We start from the raw sequence: 20693 nt of genomic DNA, 5'->3' as shown, positions 1-20693 counted from the left end.
AATATCTATAGTAAGCCTGTAACTCCAGGAAGTCATTTGCTTTGGTTCACCCTCGAATATTACGAAAAGCTGTTCTCTTTAAAACTGGTATCAAACCACTATTCATTAGTGTAACAATAAGAGACTTAGTTGAGCGATTCACTGTGGCAGCATTTCACACCGTCAAGCTCCCCTTTGCTGATAAGAGTCATAGGTATACTGCTGTCTATTCTGAGCGGATTCACTTCAAATCAGAGCACCGGTCAGATTCTTTTTGTTAGTGATCTGTTCCTACCTGTGCTTATCTCTCTCAGGGCCTCAGTAGAGCAATTCATTAACATTCCTTTATGGTGGGTAGCAAAATGATTTTTCAAATTCGCCCCTCATCTCCGCCTCAACGTCCAGGTTCCGCCCCAAGCCCTGAGAAAGGGGAGAGGGGCGGGGCGCCCCAATTCCTGGGCGGGGCTCGGGTGGCGTGCCTCGAGGCGCCGGCGCCGTGACGCGTGACGTTACCAGTTGACGCAGCCGCAGTGCCGCCCGGCCCCCATCTCGGACCCCTCCCATCCTCCTCCGCCCCTCTCTGTGTCAGAGGCTGGGGCCCCGGGCCGCAGGTCGGGCGGCGGGCCGGGTGGCGGGGCGAGAGGGTGTGGACCCGGGCAGCGCTCAGCAGACCGTGTTTGGCTGGGCGCCGCAGCTGCCGTCGCCGCGGCTGCAGTCGCCGCCCAAGGCCCTCGGCGTCCGCGGGAGAGAGACCCGAGCGGTTCCGACAGCCTCGGCGCTCGCTCAGGTGAGGGGACGGGTCGGGCTGGGCAGGGTCTGTGTGGGCAGCACTCTTCCCAGCATCTCTGGACCGCAGCCTGGTCAGAATCAGGGAGGTGTGGCTTCGTCGCGGCTGCTTGCTGCAGCGTCGACTCATCTCTTACTCGTTTGCCATCTTTACCTGCAGCATGGAGACTTGAACACCGGGTATCCGAGGTCAGTGAGAAGGCCTGAAAGGGCCATGACAGTCAGGTGATTAGGGCCTCGAATGCAGGAACTGGCCCGGTGAATGGTGGTCAGACAGGCGGGCGACGCCCACCTGCTGGTATGTGGGAAGGACCATATACCTGCAAGCTCTGGCTTTAGCCTTGTTAGCTGCATGGGGCTGCATGAGACCCCAGAGTGCTTAACGGAGGGTAGATTGTGGACCAAGGGCAGGGGAGCCTTTGAAACCCTCTCTACTCCTCAGGTGTGGTGTGCTTGTATTCTGATTGGTGCTTGCTGAGTCTACACTATGGAAGAGTACATTTCAGCGGAAACATCTTTTGACCAAAGGAAGGTGAAGAGAAGTTGATTTTCCCTCTACAGAATTGTCCCCCTCCTGCTTCTTGACCTTAGTTTTGACAGAAGCAAGTTAGGGACGCTTGTTAAAGGGAGAGAGTTCTTGTAAATTTCCTCTGTAAGGAAATAATTGTTTTCCGTGACTGTTGAAACGTCTGAGTTTCAACTGGTTTCACGTTGCTGCTTTCAGCTCTCTGTGCATAGCAGTGAAGCTGATTTATTTTAAATTAGCGAGATATATGAAGTATAAAAATAAATGAATTAACCAGAGTATCTTTTCGAAGTACTGGTGGTACATGCTTTATGTGCATATCTTATTTAATAATCATAACAACCCTGTCCTGTAAAGTCTGCTTTTAACTCTCATTTTATAGATAAGAGAACTAAATCCCACACCCCTAAAAACAACTTGTCCAAAGTCAGAGCTGTGATTTAAATCAGGTGATTGGACTCCGGTTCAGAGTCCTTTAAGTAGTATGCTTTACCTTTCCCAAGCAGCTTGAGAACTTGCAAGGTGATTTTCATTTGATAAAAAATGCTGGGAACAGGAAGGAAATTGAGGCATCATTTTTGCTGGCAAGGACCCAGGAGTTGTTTTAAAGGTAACATCTGACCTCTAGAATCCTCTGATAACCAAAATCATGCTCTTTCCATCTGTACAGTGGTTTTGAAATGTTTGGAAGACTATAGTTTGGAAATGTGTGGTCTTCTAGTTTTAGAAGTATTTTTTGAAGATAATATAACATTGGATTAACATTAGTTTCCTTGTGTGTGCACACATGCCAGGGCATGTGTAATGAAATCATTTAATCTGAAATGGTGAAACTGCTGATAAAGCCAGAATATCTTGTATAATTGGTTAAAATTGGTATTCTTTTCAGATGTGTTAAGATGAAACACTTCAGATAGGCCTTCTGATCAAGAAAAGGAAAACAGAACATTACAGACTCTGGAAAAAGACGACAACTTGGTAAATATTTTGGGTTGTCAGTTAAAGCTCAGATAGAGAAAATCTAACTTTCTGCTTCAGTCGTAATTTAACCTGCTTAAATTAGTCTAAGAATGGGGGTGGGTGACACTAGTGTATCAGGTGACCTGTCAGTCATTTTACCTGAGTTTTGAACAGTTGAGTCATGTGCTTAGCTTGTGTATTGGCAGGAGAAAGCCAAGGGAAGCGTTTGCTTGATTATGTATTAAGTGTCAACTTTCTGTTCTCTTTTGCTTCTTCATCAATCTGCCCACGTTATAAAGGATTTTAAAAGGAAGGGAAGAAAATTAGTTGACTTTTGGTTTGTTCTTCATAGAATACTGTGTATAGTTGAACTTAAGTATATTTTTCACGATGAGTTCTACAGAGGATAATAGAAGACATAGTTAAACATGATTGAGAGAATCTTAATTTCATGAATAAGTACTCAACTACTGTTTGAGTACCATATGTCAGGCATTTTTTTTTTTTTCAGGCTTCTGATAAGAGTTGTCATCATGGCTCTGGAGAGTACTAGAGTAGTGAACTTTTTTCTAGAAGGCAATATTTTTGTTAACCCATATCTTTAAAAAAAATTTTATATGCAGGAATGTTTTTGGTTTATGTAAAAACTAGGAAAACAGCATTACTCATATAGTAGTGTTTATAATCTTTCATATTATTATAGTTAATAAAGGAAGGTACTCTTATTAGTGCTACTTTAAGATACAGTTAGAAACCAGAATTCTTACAGACTTCACTTTTGTGTACTGGTTTCCATGATAGAGATAGTCGTAGACCACATCTTCTTTATCCATTCTTCTTTTGATGGGGCTGGGTTGTTTCCATATCTTGGCTATTGTAAATAATGCTGTGAGATATATATATAATACTCAGTGGTAAAAAAGGATGTAACTTTGCCATCTGTTACAACATGGATAGATTTTGAGGATTTTTATGCTAACTGAAATAAGATGAAATGCAAATAATGCATGATTTCACTCATATGTAGAATATAAAAAACAAGGTGAAATAGGAAAAGAAGATCAACGTATGGTAATGAATAGAAACTAAATTTTTGGTGGTGAACACAATGTAGTTTATGCAGAAGTAAAATATAATGAAACTTACTTAATATTATAAACCAGTGTTACCTCAAAAATAAATTAAAAACTGTAGTGTTAGAATCCCAGACGTTCAGGGGAGATTAAGAAAATTAACTCTTTAATTTGAGAAAATTTCAGGGAACTTATATGTGACAAAAAGAAGAGACATGGTCAGAGAGGTATTGGTCTGCATAATTGGAGAGAGATGAGCTTGGAAGCATGTCAGTCAGTTAGAGGCTGTTGTAATCTAGGTGGCAAATAAGCCTTAGAAGCAAAGCAGTACAAATGGGAATTAAGAGATGGCGATGGATTAGATAGATACAAAGGAGATAAAATGGGTAAGATTTAGTAGGCTTGAGGAAAAGTGGAGTCAGGATGACTTCTAGCCGTTATCATGTTCAGCTTTGTTGTTAATGTTTAATATTTTCAGGATAAATGAACTAAATTATCTGATATCTAGCTGATATCTAGAAACTGAGTGGATTCTGGGCCCATTTACTGAGGGAATATATAGGAAGAGAAATATATTGAGAAGCATGGTTGGCAGAGACAAGTTCAGTTTTGGGCTCTTATATTTGAGGCATCTGTGACTTCCAAGAAATGTCATTAGGTAGTTTTATGTATGGATCTGAGTTAAGAGGAAGACTCAGCCTGATATTTAAATTTGAAGTCTCAGTTTATAGATGATAGTTAAAAGCAATGGGAGTGGGTGAGATCAGTAAGGGAAAATGATGTAGAGTAAAAGAAGAGATATGAGAATGGGGAATAATATTTAAGGGTATTTAATAAGAACTGTGGTGTTGGAGAAGACTCTTGAGAGTCCCTTGGACTGCAAGGAGATCCAACCACTCCATTCTAAAGGAGATCAGCCCTGGGTGTTCTTTGGAAGGAATGATGCTAAAGGTGAAACTCCAGTACTCTGGCCACCTCATGCGAAGAGTTGACTCATTGGAAAAGACTCTGATGTTGGGAGAGATTGGGGGCAGGAGGAAAAGGGGACGACAGAGGATGAGATGGCTGGATGGTGTGACCAACTCAATGGATGTGAGTTTGAGTGAACTCTGGGAGTTGGTGATGGACAGGGAGGCCTGGCGTGCTGCAATTCATGGGGTCGCAAAGAGTCGGACACAACTGAGTGACTGAACTGAACTGAACTGAATAAGGATAGGATTCTCAGGTGTCTCAGGGGTAAAGAATCTGGCTACCAATGCAGGAGATGTGGGTTCAGTCCCTGGGTCAGGAAGATCCCCTGGTGAAGGAAATGGCAACCCACTCCAGTATTCTTGCCTGAAAAATTCCATGGACAGAGGAGCCTGGAATCTCCTACAGGGCTACAGTCTATGGCGTCACAAAAGAGTTGGACACAGCTGAGTGGCTAAACAGCAATAAAGATAAGGTGAAAGGAAAACCTACCTCAAAGATGAGGTAGTAGGCAGGGAAGTAGAAGAAAATCAGAGTCACAAGTAAATGGAAGTACTGAATTTGGAGGAAAGGAATGAATATTAGGCATCTTTGAGGCATCAGCTAAAATGAAGATAACAAAAATATCCATTGGACATGTCAGTTAAGTTGTTGACCTCAGCAGGAGCAATTATGTAGATGGATCCAGTTCACACTGGGTAGAAGATAGAGAAAAGAAAGAGCTGATGTCATTTGCCCTTTCAGAAACTTTGGCTTTTAAATAGTTAATGGGATAGTTAAAGATATGAGTTTGAGAGAGAGTGTTTGTTTTTTACAGGTATGAATGATATGAATACATTTATAGTTTTTATTTGCTGAGGATAAAAAGTCATCAGAAAGAGAATTTGAAGACAGGAATAAAGGAGAAGAATTGGTGGAGCAGGGTCATTAGCCAAGTTGGAAGGGATAGAATACAAGGATGCAGGTCAAGGGTGCTTTAGATAGACATCTCCTTAGACAAGAGGGAAGGAGGTGGTGATGATTATGGGTACAGATAAATTCGTTGGAGACAGGTTAGAGGTTGCTCCTCAGAGTCCTTGCAAGAGATTCCCACTTCATGGTAGAGGATTTGGTTCACTCATGTGATCAGTGGCCTTCTCCATGTGGTTTTGCTGACTCCTGATCATTTGGTGAAGAGGAATGAGGGTAGTGCAGCTTAAGATGGCAGATTTGAATCATCAGGGTAGAGATAGCTTGCAGATACCTCACAAAATAACCTTTCTCATACTTTGTATTTGTTATCTGTTGCAGAGTAAGAAATTATCCCCAAACTTAGTCACTTTTATTATCTCAGAGTTTCTGTGGGTTGGGAATTTGGGAGTGACTGAACCGATTATTTCTGGCTTCAGGTCCCTCATAAGGTTGTAGTTGATTGGCTGGGACGTCAGTTAGATGAGTGCTCAGCTGGGGCTAGAGGATTTGCTTCTGTGATAGTTCATTCACATGGCTTTTGGCTGGAGGCCTCAAATTCTCACCACATGAACTTCTCTAGGGCTTCCTAAGTGTCCAAACAAAGCACCTGCAGCTGTCTCGCTCTGGAGCAAATGATCAGAGTGAGAGAGAGCACACGCATGCAAAGAGGAAGCTATGATACCAGTTTTCACAGGGTGACACATCATTCCATTGCCCTGCTCTTTTAGAACTGAATCAATAAGTCCAGTGCACACTTGGGAATGAGTTAAGCACCACTTCTTGAAGGGAGGAATATCAAATACTTTTTGTACATATATTAAAGCTTCCACATACCTGCTATCAATTGTCAGTTTCTTTAGGGGGCAAATAAGCTCTGTAAAAATATATAGCTACAGCCTTTATGTCTTCCAGGAGAGAGAGAAGTATAGAAAAGTGGGGAGGTGGTTCAGTCAGATTTGACTTTACAATTTATCCTCCTTTACCATTTCTTAGGCTCAATAACTTGATGTGTTGCCTCTTGTAGCTAATTTTAAAAAGTGACTACTGGCCTTTGATTTATTTGAGGATTCTTTTAGAAGAAAAAAAATGCCATACTGGGCAAAATATGAATTTTTTATACCAAAATATGGATTTTGGTAACATTAAATATTAGCTCCTAATTGAGAATTTAAAGGTGGAAGGGAGGGATTCATTTTTGTAGTTAAAAAAAAGAAAAATGAGGGCCAAAAGACAATTGCAGGCTGATTTCTGTGAACATATGTATGAAGCACAAGGTGAAATGAAGATTGCCAGGAGAAATATCAATAACCTCAGATATGCAGATGCCGCCACCCTTATGGCAGAAAGTGGAGAAGAACTAAAGAGCCTCTTGATGAAAGTGAAAGAGGAGAGTGAAAAAGTTGGCTTAAAACTAAACATTCAGAAAATGAAGATCATGGCATCTGGTCCCATTACTTCATGGCAAATAGATGGGGAAACAGTGATAGACTTTATTTTCTTGGGCTCCAAAATCACTGCAGGTGGTGACTGCAGCCGTGAAATTAAAAGACGCTTGCTCCTTGGAAGAAAAGTTATGACCAGCCTAGACAGCATATTAAAAAGCAGACATATTACCAACAAAAGTCCGTCTAGTCAAGGTTGTGGTTTTCCCAGTCGTCATGTATGGATGTGAGAGTTGGACTGTAAAGAAAGCTGAGTGCCGAAGAATTAATGCTTTTGAACTGTGGTGTTAGAAAGGACTCTTGAGAGTCCCCAACCAGTCTATCCTAAAGGAAATCAGTCCTGAATATTCATCGGAAGGACTGATGTTGAAGCTGAAACTCCAATACTTCGGCCACCTGATGTGAAGAACTGACTCATTGGAAAAGACCCTGATGCTGGGAAAGATTGAAGGCAGAAGGAGAAGGCGACGCTGGAGGATGAGTTGGTTGGATGGCATCACCGACTGGATGGACATGAGTTTGAGTAAGCTCCAGCAGTTGGTGATGGACAGGGAGGCCTGGCGTGCTGCAGTCCGTGTGGTTGCAAAGAGTTGGACACGACTGAATAACTGAACTGATACGATATGAGAGGCAATATAAATTTACACAGACTGTAAAGCCAAACTGTGTAGGTTCATATCCTAGATTGGCCTTATCTTAGCTGTGTTTGTGCTTTGTTTCTTATTGCCACAGTTTCTCTCTGTAAAATGGGGAATTGTTAATAGGTAGTTATTTCTAACAGTTAGATCAGTAACTATATGTAAAGTGTTTAGAACAGTGCCTAGCACATAACAAGCAGTGAATAAATGTTGCCCATTTTATAATGGTAGCTATATTTAATCTATAATGGTGAGTTAATAGCATGGAATGAACATTTAAAAGCGTAATGTAAGATTGTCCAAAATGTTTGTAAGTCTAAACTTTAGACTACTGACCTTATTGGACCTTGTCACTTTTTATATGTATGTGAAGTATGTTTTTATCCAGCTCCATATCCACTTAAAATACTGTTTCAGGTTATCACCTGTAGTATAAGGTTGTATCTGCATAAAATTCCTAAAGCAGCCTGTTTATGTTATAGTATTTATGTAAAAGTTCAATTTAAGTGCTCTCAGTTCATAGAAATTGGCTATTAAATGGATCTGTTGGGTTTCTGCATAGCAACAGCCTAATAAAAATAATTTCTTTGGACTTGGTATGATGAGAATGTTGATAAAACACACATGGCCAGTTACTTCCACCCTCTCCCCCATATCCATATCCCTTGTGGCTCAGCTGGTAAAGAATTCATCTACAATGTGGGAGACCTGGGTTCGATCCCTGGATTAAGATCCCCTGGAGAAGGAAAGGCTACCCATTTCAGTATTCTGGCCTGGAAAATTCCATGGACTGTAGAGTCCATGTTGTCGCAAAGAGTCAGACCTGACTGAGGAACTTTCACTTTCACTTTGAGTCAGTTACTTCTTAATTAAGGCAGACATAAATGACTTTGAAATTGGGACCTCTACAAAGGTAAGTGAAGTGAAGTCGCTCAGTCGTGTCCGACTCTTTGCGACCCCATGGACTGTAGCCCACCAGGCTCCTCTGTCCATGGGATTCTCCAGGCAAGAATACTGGAGTGGGTTGCCATTTCCTTCTCCAGGGGATCTTCCCAACCCAGGGATCGAACCCAGGTCTCCTGCATTGCGGGCAGATGCTTTAACCTCTGAGCCACCAGGGAAGCTATTTCAAGATAATTTCTTACGTATGTGCAGAAACCAAACCATACCTGGAAAGTTTTCAAGTAAGTTTGAAATATGTTCTGTAACAGTTAATGTAAAGTCATTCTAGTTTGGTTTATGGGCAAGCAATGCAGAAATGTGTACAAAGTGCATACTGCACAGAATTTCTAGTGTACAGAATGCTGCTATGTCCTGATAGATACTCACGCTCGATGTTGAAGAGAATGTCAGTGTTGATGAAGTTTAAAAGAAAGCTGTAAAGTTGATTTATTTACCAACTCTTAAAACCTGTTTAGTATAGTGATCTATATGCAATATCCTGTGATAAACCAAAATGAAACATAATACATAAAAATGTGTATGTATAACTGAGTTACTTTGCTGTACAGCAGAGATTGGCACAACATTGTAAGTGAACTATACTTCAATAAAAAAGAAATTTAAAAAACCCAAACAACCATATAGATTCCTTTATGAAAAGGAACTGTGGTTAAATTCAAAGAACTTTAACAATCTGAAGATACGTGAATACCTTTTATACAAATAATTGTGACTTAACTGTTGCATGAGAGATTTCAGTATGATTAATTTTTTCCTTCATTTTTGTAATATATGGAATGGATTATTGAGATGTTGAATATCCTTTTCTTAAACTCAAGTAAATGAAAACCAAATTTTCTTGAGTGTGAAAAAGATCATCTAGGAGTCTCTTGGCCTTGAATAAGTGCTTAACTTTGGCTGCTGCTGCTAAGTTGCTTCAGTCGTGTCTGACTCTGTGCGACCCCATAGACAGCAGCCCACCAGGCTCCCCCATCCCTGGGATTCTCCAGGCAAAAACACTAGAGTGGGTTGCCATTTTCTTCTCCAATGCATGAAAGTGAGAAGTGAAAGTGAATTCGCTCAGTCGTGTCAGACTCCTAGCGACCCCATGGACTGCAGCCTACCAGGCTCCTCCGTTCATGGGATTTTCCAGGCAAGAGTACTGGAGTGGGTTGCCGTTGCCTTCTATAGTTCATAATTATGTACTTTCTACAGTGATGCATTTATTTCATTCATTTATGAAACAAGTATTTATTGAGAGACTACTGCATACCAGGAACTTTGTTGAATATTGCATTGGCAGATGAATAGGGCAAAGACATCCTTAAAGAGCAGTTAGCTGTCTTGTGGGGAACAGACTTCAAAACTAATAGTTACAATGTGATGAATGCTAAGATACAGTTACTATTGTGGGCATCTGCAGCTCATTACCACTGGGGATCTCTCAGAGACCAAATAAAATATGCATCAGAGTTATCACAAGTCAAGAGCAGGGAAGCTGCAGGTGTTTACCCAATGACTTTCTAGGCATCATTGACATTAATTCTGGCATTTCTGGCCTACCCTAAGTACAGACTGAACACATTTCTGCAGTCAGAAAGCAGCCTACAGTAGGGTGTTGCAGGTGTTCAGAATGAATAATCTTCTGGTGTAGAGGTGAATATCAGCAGTATATGGGCAAGGCACAAGTGGTATTGATTGCCAGTATCAGGCATTTACACAGTATATTAACCTGCTGTGTGCCAGAGTTGTTCTAAATGCTTTACGTATCCAAACTGTAAACTCTGTGAGGTAGATATTATTAGTGTTCTCATTTTACAGATGAATAAGAGCACAAAGAGGTTAGGTAACTTTCCCATGGTCACATAGCTATAATGTTCGAACAGGTTTTTGAATCCAGGTGGTCTCAGTCGATGCTCTCAATCCACATTATGGTCTGCTTTTGGAACAATACAGTCTGAAGCAGGACCTTTTGACTCTTCCGTTATTCCTTGATAACTGCTTCCTCTTTCTCCATTCCTCCAGTCTCTTTCCTGTTGGTGTTCTTCCTTCTTTCCCTTTTAGATAACAGTACCGCTGTTCAACTTCAATTCTTACACTCAGAGCTATCAAATCAAATAATTCTTGCTGAGGTGTTAACTGATATTTCTGAGGTTTTAATGAAGCCTTTGAGTTCGATATTGCTTGGTATCTGCGTTTTAATTTTTTTAAAAAGACAAGGATTTAAGAACTGAAGAAAGACAGACATGGTGGTAGAATGACAGATGACCAGTTGACAGATGATCAAGTTGATATTCTAGAGGTGGGAGAAACCTGTTCCTTGGCCATAGTTATAAGGAGAGGCTGTGGAGTGTGTGCTTGGAAAGGAAAAGCCCCTTTCTTGCCTGTCATGTCCTGTCTTCCAGCCACCACCCTCCCTTTTTTTTTGTTTTAAATTAAGGAAGAATTGGAAGCCAGTTGTAAAATATTTAAATAATAGTTATCTCTCAGAAGTAGTGGCTTTGATAATGTTTTTGCAGATTAATAAAACTATATACATATACATATCACATATGTACATATGTGCATATGTGGTATATCTATATGGTTTAGATACGTGTTACATATAATGGATAGTCTGTTTTTTTTTTAATATAAGTAGAGTACTATACATCTTTTTGCTCAACTTGCTTTTCTCCTCTTAACGTTACATAGATCCTGAACATTTCCCTGTATCCTTTATGGAGCTGTTTTATTCTTTTAAAAAGGCTACATATTATTTCACATAGTAAGAGTATTATATATGGTAAGGGTGTCCCATAATTTAACTATTTTCCTATTAACTGACATTTTTCTATTATCTCAGTATGATATATAATGCTGCAGTGATTGTCCTTGAAAAAACATCTTTGTTTCTAAGTATTTCTGAGAAATAAATAGAGCCCTGGAACTGAAATTTTCAAATCAGAACATGTACATTTTTGTAGTATCTGACAAATTGTTCTTCTCAAAGGCACTTTACTTCTGTCAACTGTGAGAGTGCCCATTTCCCCATACTTTTGCCATATAGTTGTTTGTAATCTTTCTAAAAATTTTTGCTTTTTTGGCTAGTGAGTGATAAATTGTGATTGTTGCTAATTGCTGGTGATATTATCTTTTTCTGTGAATTACCTGTTTCTATATTTTCTTATTTTTCTGTCAGATTATTTGTAATTTTTTTTTATTGATTTGTAGGCTGACCTCTATTCTTGTAGGACCAGAACAAGATTTGGAATTCTGTCTCTAAAAATCTGATGATGCAAGTATTAGATGTTAGTTTTGTTCCTTCGAGTAGGAGTAGGAGAGAAAATAAGTTGAATATAGTATTTGAAAAGATTTTACAGATAATTCACTTAGAAAAATAAATTTTTTTTTTGAAAAGCTATTTCTAAGAATCGTGATAGTGGTGGTGGTTTTAGGAACTTTGATAAATCTCTGGCCGTTGCTGTGTTTGATTAAACTGTTTCACATTTTTGCGCTTTTCTTTGTACGTCACTAAAATAGTAATTACCACAATTTCTTTTTTTTTTTTATTTATTTCTTTTCTAATGTGGACAGCAGTTTTGAAACGAGTCCCATGGATTTCAGGAAGAATGAACAGAACATAGGTGAATCATGAAAATACTGAGAGAACATGTCTTAAAACATGTAGATCAGTGTTGCTTTTTGTGTAATAGATAAAAATACCATTTAAAATGACGTACTTGAAATTAATGGCTGTGTTCAAGGCATTGTCACTGGTATTGTGCATACAAAGATGAATAAAACAATCTCTATCGGTCATTATGATTGAGAGGAGAGAAGCAGGATAGATTAGATTCAGGTTATGTGTCTTTGAAGGAATATCAAGGAAGTGAGACTTTTCTTGGAAGGCAGCTATGCTCACCACTATACCACCAACACTAGGCTGTTTTCTTTATTAAAAAGTAAATGATTTTGATTTATACCTATATTGATGGCATTTACTTTGTTTTTTTTTTTTTTGATAGGTGCACCTCTTCATTTTTTTTTTTTATTTTTATTTTTTTATTTTTTTTAATTTTAGTTTTTTATTTTTTAAATTTTAAAATCTTTAATTCTTACATGCATTCCCAAACATGAACCCCCCTCCCACTTCCCTCCCCATAACCACTTTCTGGGTCATCCCCATGCACCAGCTCCAAGCATGCTGCATCCTGCGTCAGACATAGACTGGCGATTCAATTCACATGATAGTATACATGTTAGAATGTCATTCTCCCAAATCATCCCACCCTCTCCCTCTCCCTCTGAGTCCAAAAGTCCGTTATACACATCTGTGTCTCTTTCCCTGTCTTGCATACAGGGTCGTCATTGCCATCTTCCTAAATTCCATACATATGTGTTAGTATACTGTATTGGTGTTTTTCTTTCTGGCTTACTTCACTCTGTATAATCGGCTCCAGTTTCATCCATCTCATCAGAACTGATTCAAATGAATTCTTTTTAACGGCTGAGTAATACTCCATTTACTTTGATCACTTGGGCTTCCTTGATGGCTCAGAGGGTAAAGAATGTGCTTGCAATGCAGAAGACACAGGAGACGTAGGTTTGATCCCTGGGTCAGGAAGATCCCTTGGAGAAGGAAATGGCAACGCACTCTGGTATTCTTGCCTGGAAAACCCAATGGACAGAGGAGCCTGGTGGGCCACAGTCCAAAGGGTTGCAGAGAGTCATACACAACAACTAAGCACACAGGAACTTTGATCACTTAATTGTCAGCTGTCTCAAACTTCCTCTTTTCCCCCTCTTCATTGATAGTTCTTTTGGAGACCAGTTATTCTAAGATATAAGCATGCTGTTGCTCATCAAAATTTAGTTGATTATTTATATTGGTATGGATTCATAAATTTGTATTTATTAAATGGGTGTGGTTTGTTACTATTATTTATAGCAGTGCTTAAATTGTCCCAGATTTTGCCAATGGGAGCCTCTTAAAGCTGGTTTTTACTTCTTTTGACATTTTCCATCATTCTTTGAACACTTTTTTCATTTATGGAAAAAAAAGCTCATCCTGACTTTCTCTGCCCTAGTTGTAGAATTAGCCATTTCTTCAAGGACCCCTCTAAAGAGAAAATGGTTTTTAGAAGAGAAGGCTTCTGTTCATTTATATTGAGGTGCTGCTCTCAGGGTCTGTGAAAAACTATGCACACATATATACATACGCAGCTATAGCTATTTCTATATCCATTTATATTGAAAGCCATACCTCTAGTTTTTATCCAACACCACAGGATTAATTCTGATTTTCTTCCCTTATATATCCTCTGACAGTGAGAAACTTGGCTTCCATTATTCTTGATATACTTACTAGGTTAACTCCCTCCTGCATCCCCTACATGAGCCACCTCCCAGGTGTTGGTCCTCCTTATCCTGCTCCTGTCATATTCCAGATCACCCTTCTGCATGGAAGCTCTGCTTATCTCTTTGGGATCCGATGCCTTCCTCTTGGGTTCTGACACCCTGCACTAGGAAGCCTCCCTGTTTGAATGACCTTCTTTGCTGCCCAGACTGATACCTGAGCTGGACTGCTCCTGCCCTCTCCCCCTGCCTTGGATGCCCTCATCCTTCCACCCAGGCTCTAGCACCTGGGAAGTACTCCTCCTCATCCTGCTATGGATTTGATATCCTAAAATACTGCTGCTTTCCGTCGACCCTGTTCACCACACAAATGGATACTTAGAGTATTTCAGGTTTTATTTGGCTTTGACATTCTTCTTTTGGCCATTGAGACTCCTGTCCCTCTCCTCCCCAGTACATATGCCTGCCTTATTCCAGTTCAGTTCAGTTCAGTCACTCAGTCATGTCCGACTCTTTGTGACTCCATGGCTTGCAGCATACCAGGCCTCCCTGTCCATCGCCAACTCCCGGAGTTCACCCAAACTCATGTCCATTGAGTTGGTGATGCCATCCAACCATCTCATCCTCTGTCGTCCCCTTCTCCTACTGCCTTCCATCTTTCCTAGCATCAGGGTCTTTTCAAATGAGTCAGTTCTTCACATCAGGTGGCCAAGTGTTGGAGTTTCAGCTTCAACATCAGTCCTTCCGATGAATATTCAGGACTGATTTCCTTTAGGATGGACTGGTTGGATCTCCTTGCAGTCCAAGGGACTCTCAAGAGTCTTCTCCAACACCACAGTTCAAAAGCATCAATACTTCAGTGCTCAGCTTTCTTTACAGTCCAACTCTCACATACATACATGACTACTAGAAAGATCATAGCTTTGACTAGACAGACCTTTGTTGGCAAAGTAATGTCTCTGCTTTTTAATATTTTGTCTAGGTTGGTCATAACTCTTCTTCCAAGGAGTAAGCATCTTTTAATTTCATGGCTTCAGTCACCATCTGCAGTGATTTTGGAGCCCAAGAAAAAAGTCTGTCACTGTTTCCACTGTTTCCCCATCTATTTGCCGTGAAGTGATGGGACTGGATGCCATGATCTTAGTTTTCTTAATGTTGAATTTTAAGCCAAGTTTTTCACTCTCCTCTTTCACTTTCATCAAGAAGCTCTTTAGTTCTTCACTTTCTGCCATAAGAGTGATGTCATCTGCATATCTAAGGTTAATGATATTTCTCCTGGCAATCTTGACTCCAGCTTGTGCTTCATACAGTGCAGCATTTCTCATAATGTACTCTGCATATAAGTGAAATAAGCAGGGTGACAATATACAGCCTTAATGTACTCCTTTTTCCATTTGGAACCAGTCTGTTATTCCATGTCCAGTTCTAACTGATGCTTCCTGACTTGCATACAGGTTTCTCAAGAGGCAGGTCAGGTGGTCTGGTATTCCCTTTTCTTTAAGAATTTTTCAGAGTTTGCTGTGGTCCACACAATCAAAGGCTTTATAGTCACAATCATAGTCAATAAAGAAGAAGTAGATGTTTTTCTGGAACTCTTGCTTTTTCGATGGTCCAATGGATGTTGGCAATTTGATCTCTGGTTCCTCTTCCTTTTCTAAATCCAGCTTGAACATATGGAATTTAATGGTTTACGTATTGTTGAAGCCTGGCTTTTTATTAGTGTGTGAGATGAGTGCAGTTGTGTGGTAGTTTGAGTATTCTTTGGCATTGCCTTTCTTTGGGATTGGAATGAAAACTGACCTTTTCTAGTCCTGTGGCCATGGCTGAGTTTTCCAAATTTGCTGGCATATTGAGTGCAGCATTTTCACAGCATCATCTTTTAGGATTTGAAATAGCTCAACTGAAATTCCATCACCTCCACTAGCTTTGTTCATAGTGATGCTTCCTCAGGCCCACTTGACTTCGCATTCCAGGATGTCTGGCTCTAGGTGAGTTATCACACCATTGTGGTTATCTGGGTCATGAAGATCTTTTTTGTACAGTTCTTCTGTGTATTCTTGCCACCTCTTCTTAATATCTTCTGCTTCTATTAGGTCCATACCATTTCTGTCCTTTATTGTGCCCATCTTTGCATGAAAAGTTCCCTTTTAACTCTAATTTTCTTGAAGAGATTGCTAGTCTTTCCCAGTCTGTTGTTTTCCTCTATTTCTTCGCATTAATTACTGAGGAAGGCTTTCTTATCTCTCTTTGCTATTCTTTGGAACTCTGCATTCAGATAGATATATCTTTCCTTTTCTCCTTTGCCTTTTGCATCTTTTCTTTTTTCAGCTATTTGTAAGTCCTCATCAGACAACTAATTTGCCTTTTTGCATTTCCTTTTCTTGGGGATGGTCTTGATCCCTGTCTCCTGTACAATGTCACAAACCTCCATCCATAGTTCTTCAGGCACTCTATCAGATCTAATCCCTTGATCTAATTATCACTTCCACTGTATAATCATAAGGGATTTGATTTAGGTCATACCTGAATGATCTAGTGGTTTTCCCTACTTTCTTCAATATAAGTCTGAATTTGGCAATAAGGAGTACATTATCTGAGCCACAGTCAGCTCCCAGTCTTGTTTTTTCTGACTGTATACAGCTTCTCCATCTGTGGTTTCAAACAATATAATCAGTGTGATTTCAGTATTGACCATCTGGTGATGTCCATGTGTAGAGTCTTCCCTTGTGTTGTTGAAAGAGGGTGTTTGCTATGTGCAGTGCATTGTCTTGGCAAAACTCTGTTAGCCTTTGCCTTGCTTCATTCTGTACTTCAAGGCCAAATTTGCCCCTTACTTCACGTATTTCTTGACTCCCTACTTTTGTATTCCAGTCCCCTGTATTGAAAAGGACGTCTTTTTTCAGTGTTAATTCTAGATAGTCTAGTAGGTCTCATAGAACTGTTCAGCTTCAGCTTCTTCAGCATTGCTGGTCTGGGCATAGACTTGGATTACTGTGATAGTCAATGGTTTGCCTTGGTAATGAACAGAGATCATTCTGTCATTTTTGAGATTGCATCCAGGTACTGCATTTTGGACCCTTTTGAGGACTATGATGGCTACTCCATTTCTTCTAAGGGATTCTTGCCAACAGTAGTAGGTATAAAGGTCATCCTAATTAAATTCACCAATTTGAATTTTAGTGTTTAGTTTGCTGATAAAATGTCGATGTTCACTCATCATCTCCTGTTTGACCACTTCCAATTTGCCTTGATTCACGGACCTAACATTCCAGGTTCCTATGCAGTATTGCTCTTTATAGCATCGAACTTTACTTCCATCATCAGTCACATCCCCAACTGGGTGTTTTTTTTTTTTCTTTGGGCTATGTCTCTTCATTCTTTCTGGAGTTATTTCTCCACTGATCTCCAGTAGCATATTGGACACCCTACCGATCTGTGGAGTTCGTCTTTCTGTGTCCTGTCTTTCTGCTTTTCCATACTGTTATGGGGTTCTCAAGGCAGGAATACTAACATGGTTTTTCATTCCCTTCTCCAGTGGACCACGTTTTGTCAGAACTCTCCACCATGACCTGTCTGTCTTGGGTGGCCCTACATGGCTCATAGTTTAATTGAGTTAGACAAGGCTGTGGTCCTTGTGATCAGATTGGTTTGTTTCCTGTGATTGTGGTTTCCAGTCTGTCTGCCCTCTGATGGAGAAGGGTAAGAGGCTTATGGAATTTCCTGATGGGAGAGGCTGACTTCACCTTGTGGCTTTTAGCATAAACTGTTTAGGTAGGAAAGAAGAAACAACCAGGTTGTTTCTTATTCCATCATTTGCTCAGTGAAGGTTATACAGTAGGTTCTTGAATCAGTCTCCACTTCATCTTCTTTAAGGGATTGTCAGTATGGCACTTAAGCAATGTGGCAAAGTGTATAGCCCCAGTTCAGTCTGGGTTTTCTGTGTCCAGGGTTGTTTTTAGACACTTCCCTTAGGCCAGAATGTCTCCTTTACTTTAGGGCCTTTGTTAGGTCTTAGCCTTTACTTCTGTACTTGCTCAAAATATATTATTTTAACTACTGCTAACTAAGGTCCATCTAGTCAAGGCTATGGTTTTTCCTGTGGTCATGTGTGGATGTGAGAGTTGGACTGTGAAGAAGGCTGAGCGCCCAAGAATTGATGCTTTGGAACTGTGGTGTTGGTGAAGACTCTTGAGAGTCCCTTGGACTGCAAGGAGATCCAACCAGTCCATTCTGAAGGAGATCAGCTCTGGGATTTCTTTGGAAGGAATGATGCTAAAGCTGAAACTCCAGTACTTTGGCCACCTCATGCGAAGAGTTGACTCATTGGAAAAGACTCTGATGCTGGGAGGGATTGGGAGCGGGAGGAGAAGGGGACGACCCAGGATGAGATGGCTGGATGGCATCACTGACTCGATGGACATGAGTCTGAGTGAACTCCGGGAGTTGGTGATGGACAGGGAGGCCTGGCGTGCTGCAATTCATGGGGTCGCAAAGAGCTGGACACAACTGAGCGACTGAACTGAAACTGAACTGAACTGAAACTATAGGAAAAAAAGTTTACTGAAAAATGAAAACATAAAAGTTTCTCTAGCAATTTTGCCCTAGGTTTTCATATACTTTTAATAATAAGCCTTTTGAAACAACTCATTTTTTAAAAATGAATTTTTAATTTGCCTCTAAATTATAGTGTTTTCAACAATGCAGAAATATGAAATGTTGTAATCGTAGACAGTATTTTGCAATGTTGTCTCATCCAGTTTTTAAACTTGTTTTGTGACCTGTGAAGACAGGATTTGTGGTGAGTAAACAGAAAAACATTTTGCGAAGGTGATAAGCTAACTGTGTGGAATTTCAGCTAGAAAGTTGTCCTCACATATCTTTCTGTTTTAAAATCTCTCTTTCAGTCTCTCCATAAAAGTCATGTATGCTCTTTGGTCGTAAAGGATTATTAACTGTGTAGCTTTCTTTGTCTAACTTTTCTCATCCTTTTCCTGATTTATCACAAGGTATTTTTGTTATAGATGGGTTAGATTAGTCATGTTAATACCGTACTCTCAGAGGGATAATTTTCTGTTTCTTAGATCATAAAAAAAGAACTTGCATTCCTTTTTGCTGATTCTCAGTCCATATATATATATACACACACACACACATATACATGTACACATACATACACATACTCAGTTACACACACACAAATACATTTGCACATGTCTGGTCACAATTTGACATGTATTATATTTTGTCCTGAGAGTCTGATAGCAGGAGATCTGCTTAGTGTCCAAATTCTATCTAGAATGATTTAAACTAGGAAGATTGTTTCTTCATGGAATAATGGGAATACACAGCTGATAGCGGTTAAGAAGGATTACTAAAGCTTAATATATAAATACATTATAATTAAGTGGTAGTTTTGGGTACAAGTCTAGATGAATTTGTCTAACATTGATGACTGATATTTCTTGATTGTTGAGAATAAATATCTTTGGTTAGATTTAAGACTAATTATGTCCCTCTTATTTTGAGCCAGAGTTTAGTAATTGAACTTGGATCTCTATTCATACTTAGATTGGTGAAATCAGGACTTTAAAAATATGATACATTGTTTTATATTTTATGTAGAAACATGGACGTCTTTGTTATTATTGTTTGTTATAGTTTTACATTCCTGTCTTTGAAGAAAGCAAAATATGATTTAATAAACTTTCACATTTATTAAATTCACCTTTCTCCCCTTATATAGGTTAAATTCTAAATTTAACTTTGGAACTCTTTCAGGCCTTTTAGATGCTATTCTGGAAAAATTTTAGTAATGGATCAAAGGAAGAATGAGAGTATTGTTCCTAGTATCACTCAACTAGAAGATTTTCTTACAGAACACAATTCAAATGTTGTTTGGCTCCTTGTTGGTAAGTAGAATATATTTTCTTGTACTTTATTATTTTTTGTGTATGGATTAACAGCTGCCAGATTTTAAGCAGTAGTTTACTGAAGTTAGAGTGCTTACAATACTATTTGTTTGTTTTTTTGGAGACAAGTATTTTAATCTGTGTTTCTATGAATATTTGCTCTGGAAACTGCTCTTGAGGGCTGTTTTCCTTAGACTGCTTCCTTGTCTGTGTTAGGGGAAGTGGGATGATAAGAGACCTAGCTTTTCTTTCCTGTTTCAGATCAGCTCTTCAATTTCCCATCCTAACATACACACAAACACTTTTGTTTTATTATAAAGTGATAAATCCTCCTGGTAAGTGTTTTTGCCTAATTAAATCTTATCTCTGTGCTCACTTCTTATTTACCTGACAGTGGAATTTTCCAGTAATGATTTTTTTTGGTCTTATATTCCAGAACTTTTCTCGGTGTACACAAATAATACAAAGCAGTATATAATTAAGTTGCAGAGAGAGGGAAGATGTATGAGTGAGTGAATGAATATGAACAGATAAGGAGAAATACATCAAGTATTGAGGAAGGAAGCAATTACTGTAGATTGTTACTGTCCAGATGTTTCATGGAATTTTCACGCTATTTGATTTGAATTTTAGCATAAGAATTAGAAAAGTGCAGAGAGGAAAATAGGAAGGGCAAGATGGAGTGAGAGAGGAAAGGGAGGTAATGGTAATATTTCTTGATGAAATATTTATTAACATCTGTGTACCATGTGCCACAGGCATTTTGCATATGTTATCTCAGTTATATTCACAGCAGATTTATGAAGGTAGCTGATATTTTCCTATTAACCTATTGGGGAATTGAGACCCATAAAAATTAAATAACTTACACAGGTTATACAGCTGTTCTTTTTCTTGAGTGTAGGCTTGTGCTTCTTTCATGATGTTGTGTGATAGGGTTACAGTAGAGGAGAAGTGTATATAAAGGGAATTATAATGATTTATGGTTTGTAGGTGGGATTGGCTTACCATTTAAACTTTGTTTTTTCTCCCCTAATTGATGAACATGAATTATTCTAAATTATCATAATAAAAACTTAAAAGTAAAATGAAGTGCAAAACAATACTATGAAATACAATTTCATGAAAACAGCATTGAAAATTATCTTTTAGTTTAATTAAAGGCAGACATCTTTCTTATA

The 20693-nt window shown here is 39.3% G+C and overlaps 1 protein-coding gene and 1 long non-coding RNA gene across 10 annotated transcripts in view; one reads left to right on the top strand and one right to left on the bottom strand.

The window, feature by feature from the left end:
* The window catches only part of LOC138422503 (uncharacterized), a 34037-nt gene extending 33627 nt beyond the window's left edge, over positions 1-410 (bottom strand). The window contains exon 1 of the long non-coding RNA XR_011249898.1: positions 275-410. This is a non-coding gene — a long non-coding RNA (uncharacterized lncRNA). The remainder of the gene's footprint in view (positions 1-274) is intronic.
* Positions 411-461: 51 nt separating this feature from the next.
* The window catches only part of BLTP1 (bridge-like lipid transfer protein family member 1), a 202584-nt gene continuing 182352 nt past the window's right edge, over positions 462-20693 (top strand). For 8 of the 9 annotated variants that reach the window (XM_069557472.1, XM_069557473.1, XM_069557469.1 and 5 more), the window contains exons 1-3: positions 485-766; positions 2181-2269; positions 19382-19512. In XM_069557472.1, the coding sequence (XP_069413573.1) occupies positions 19416-19512 (97 nt within the window). In that variant the 5' untranslated portion in view covers positions 485-766; positions 2181-2269; positions 19382-19415. Of the gene's footprint in view, positions 767-2180; positions 2270-19381; positions 19513-20693 lie in introns of all 9 variants that reach the window. The other variant, XM_069557468.1, reaches the window with a different exon arrangement.

The sequence above is a fragment of the Ovis canadensis genome, chromosome 17, assembly GCF_042477335.2.
Source record: "Ovis canadensis isolate MfBH-ARS-UI-01 breed Bighorn chromosome 17, ARS-UI_OviCan_v2, whole genome shotgun sequence".
NCBI classification, from domain to species: Eukaryota; Metazoa; Chordata; class Mammalia; order Artiodactyla; family Bovidae; genus Ovis; species Ovis canadensis.
The sequence above is the reverse complement of the archived record's forward strand: the minus strand, read 5'-3'. Positions and strand labels throughout refer to the sequence as shown.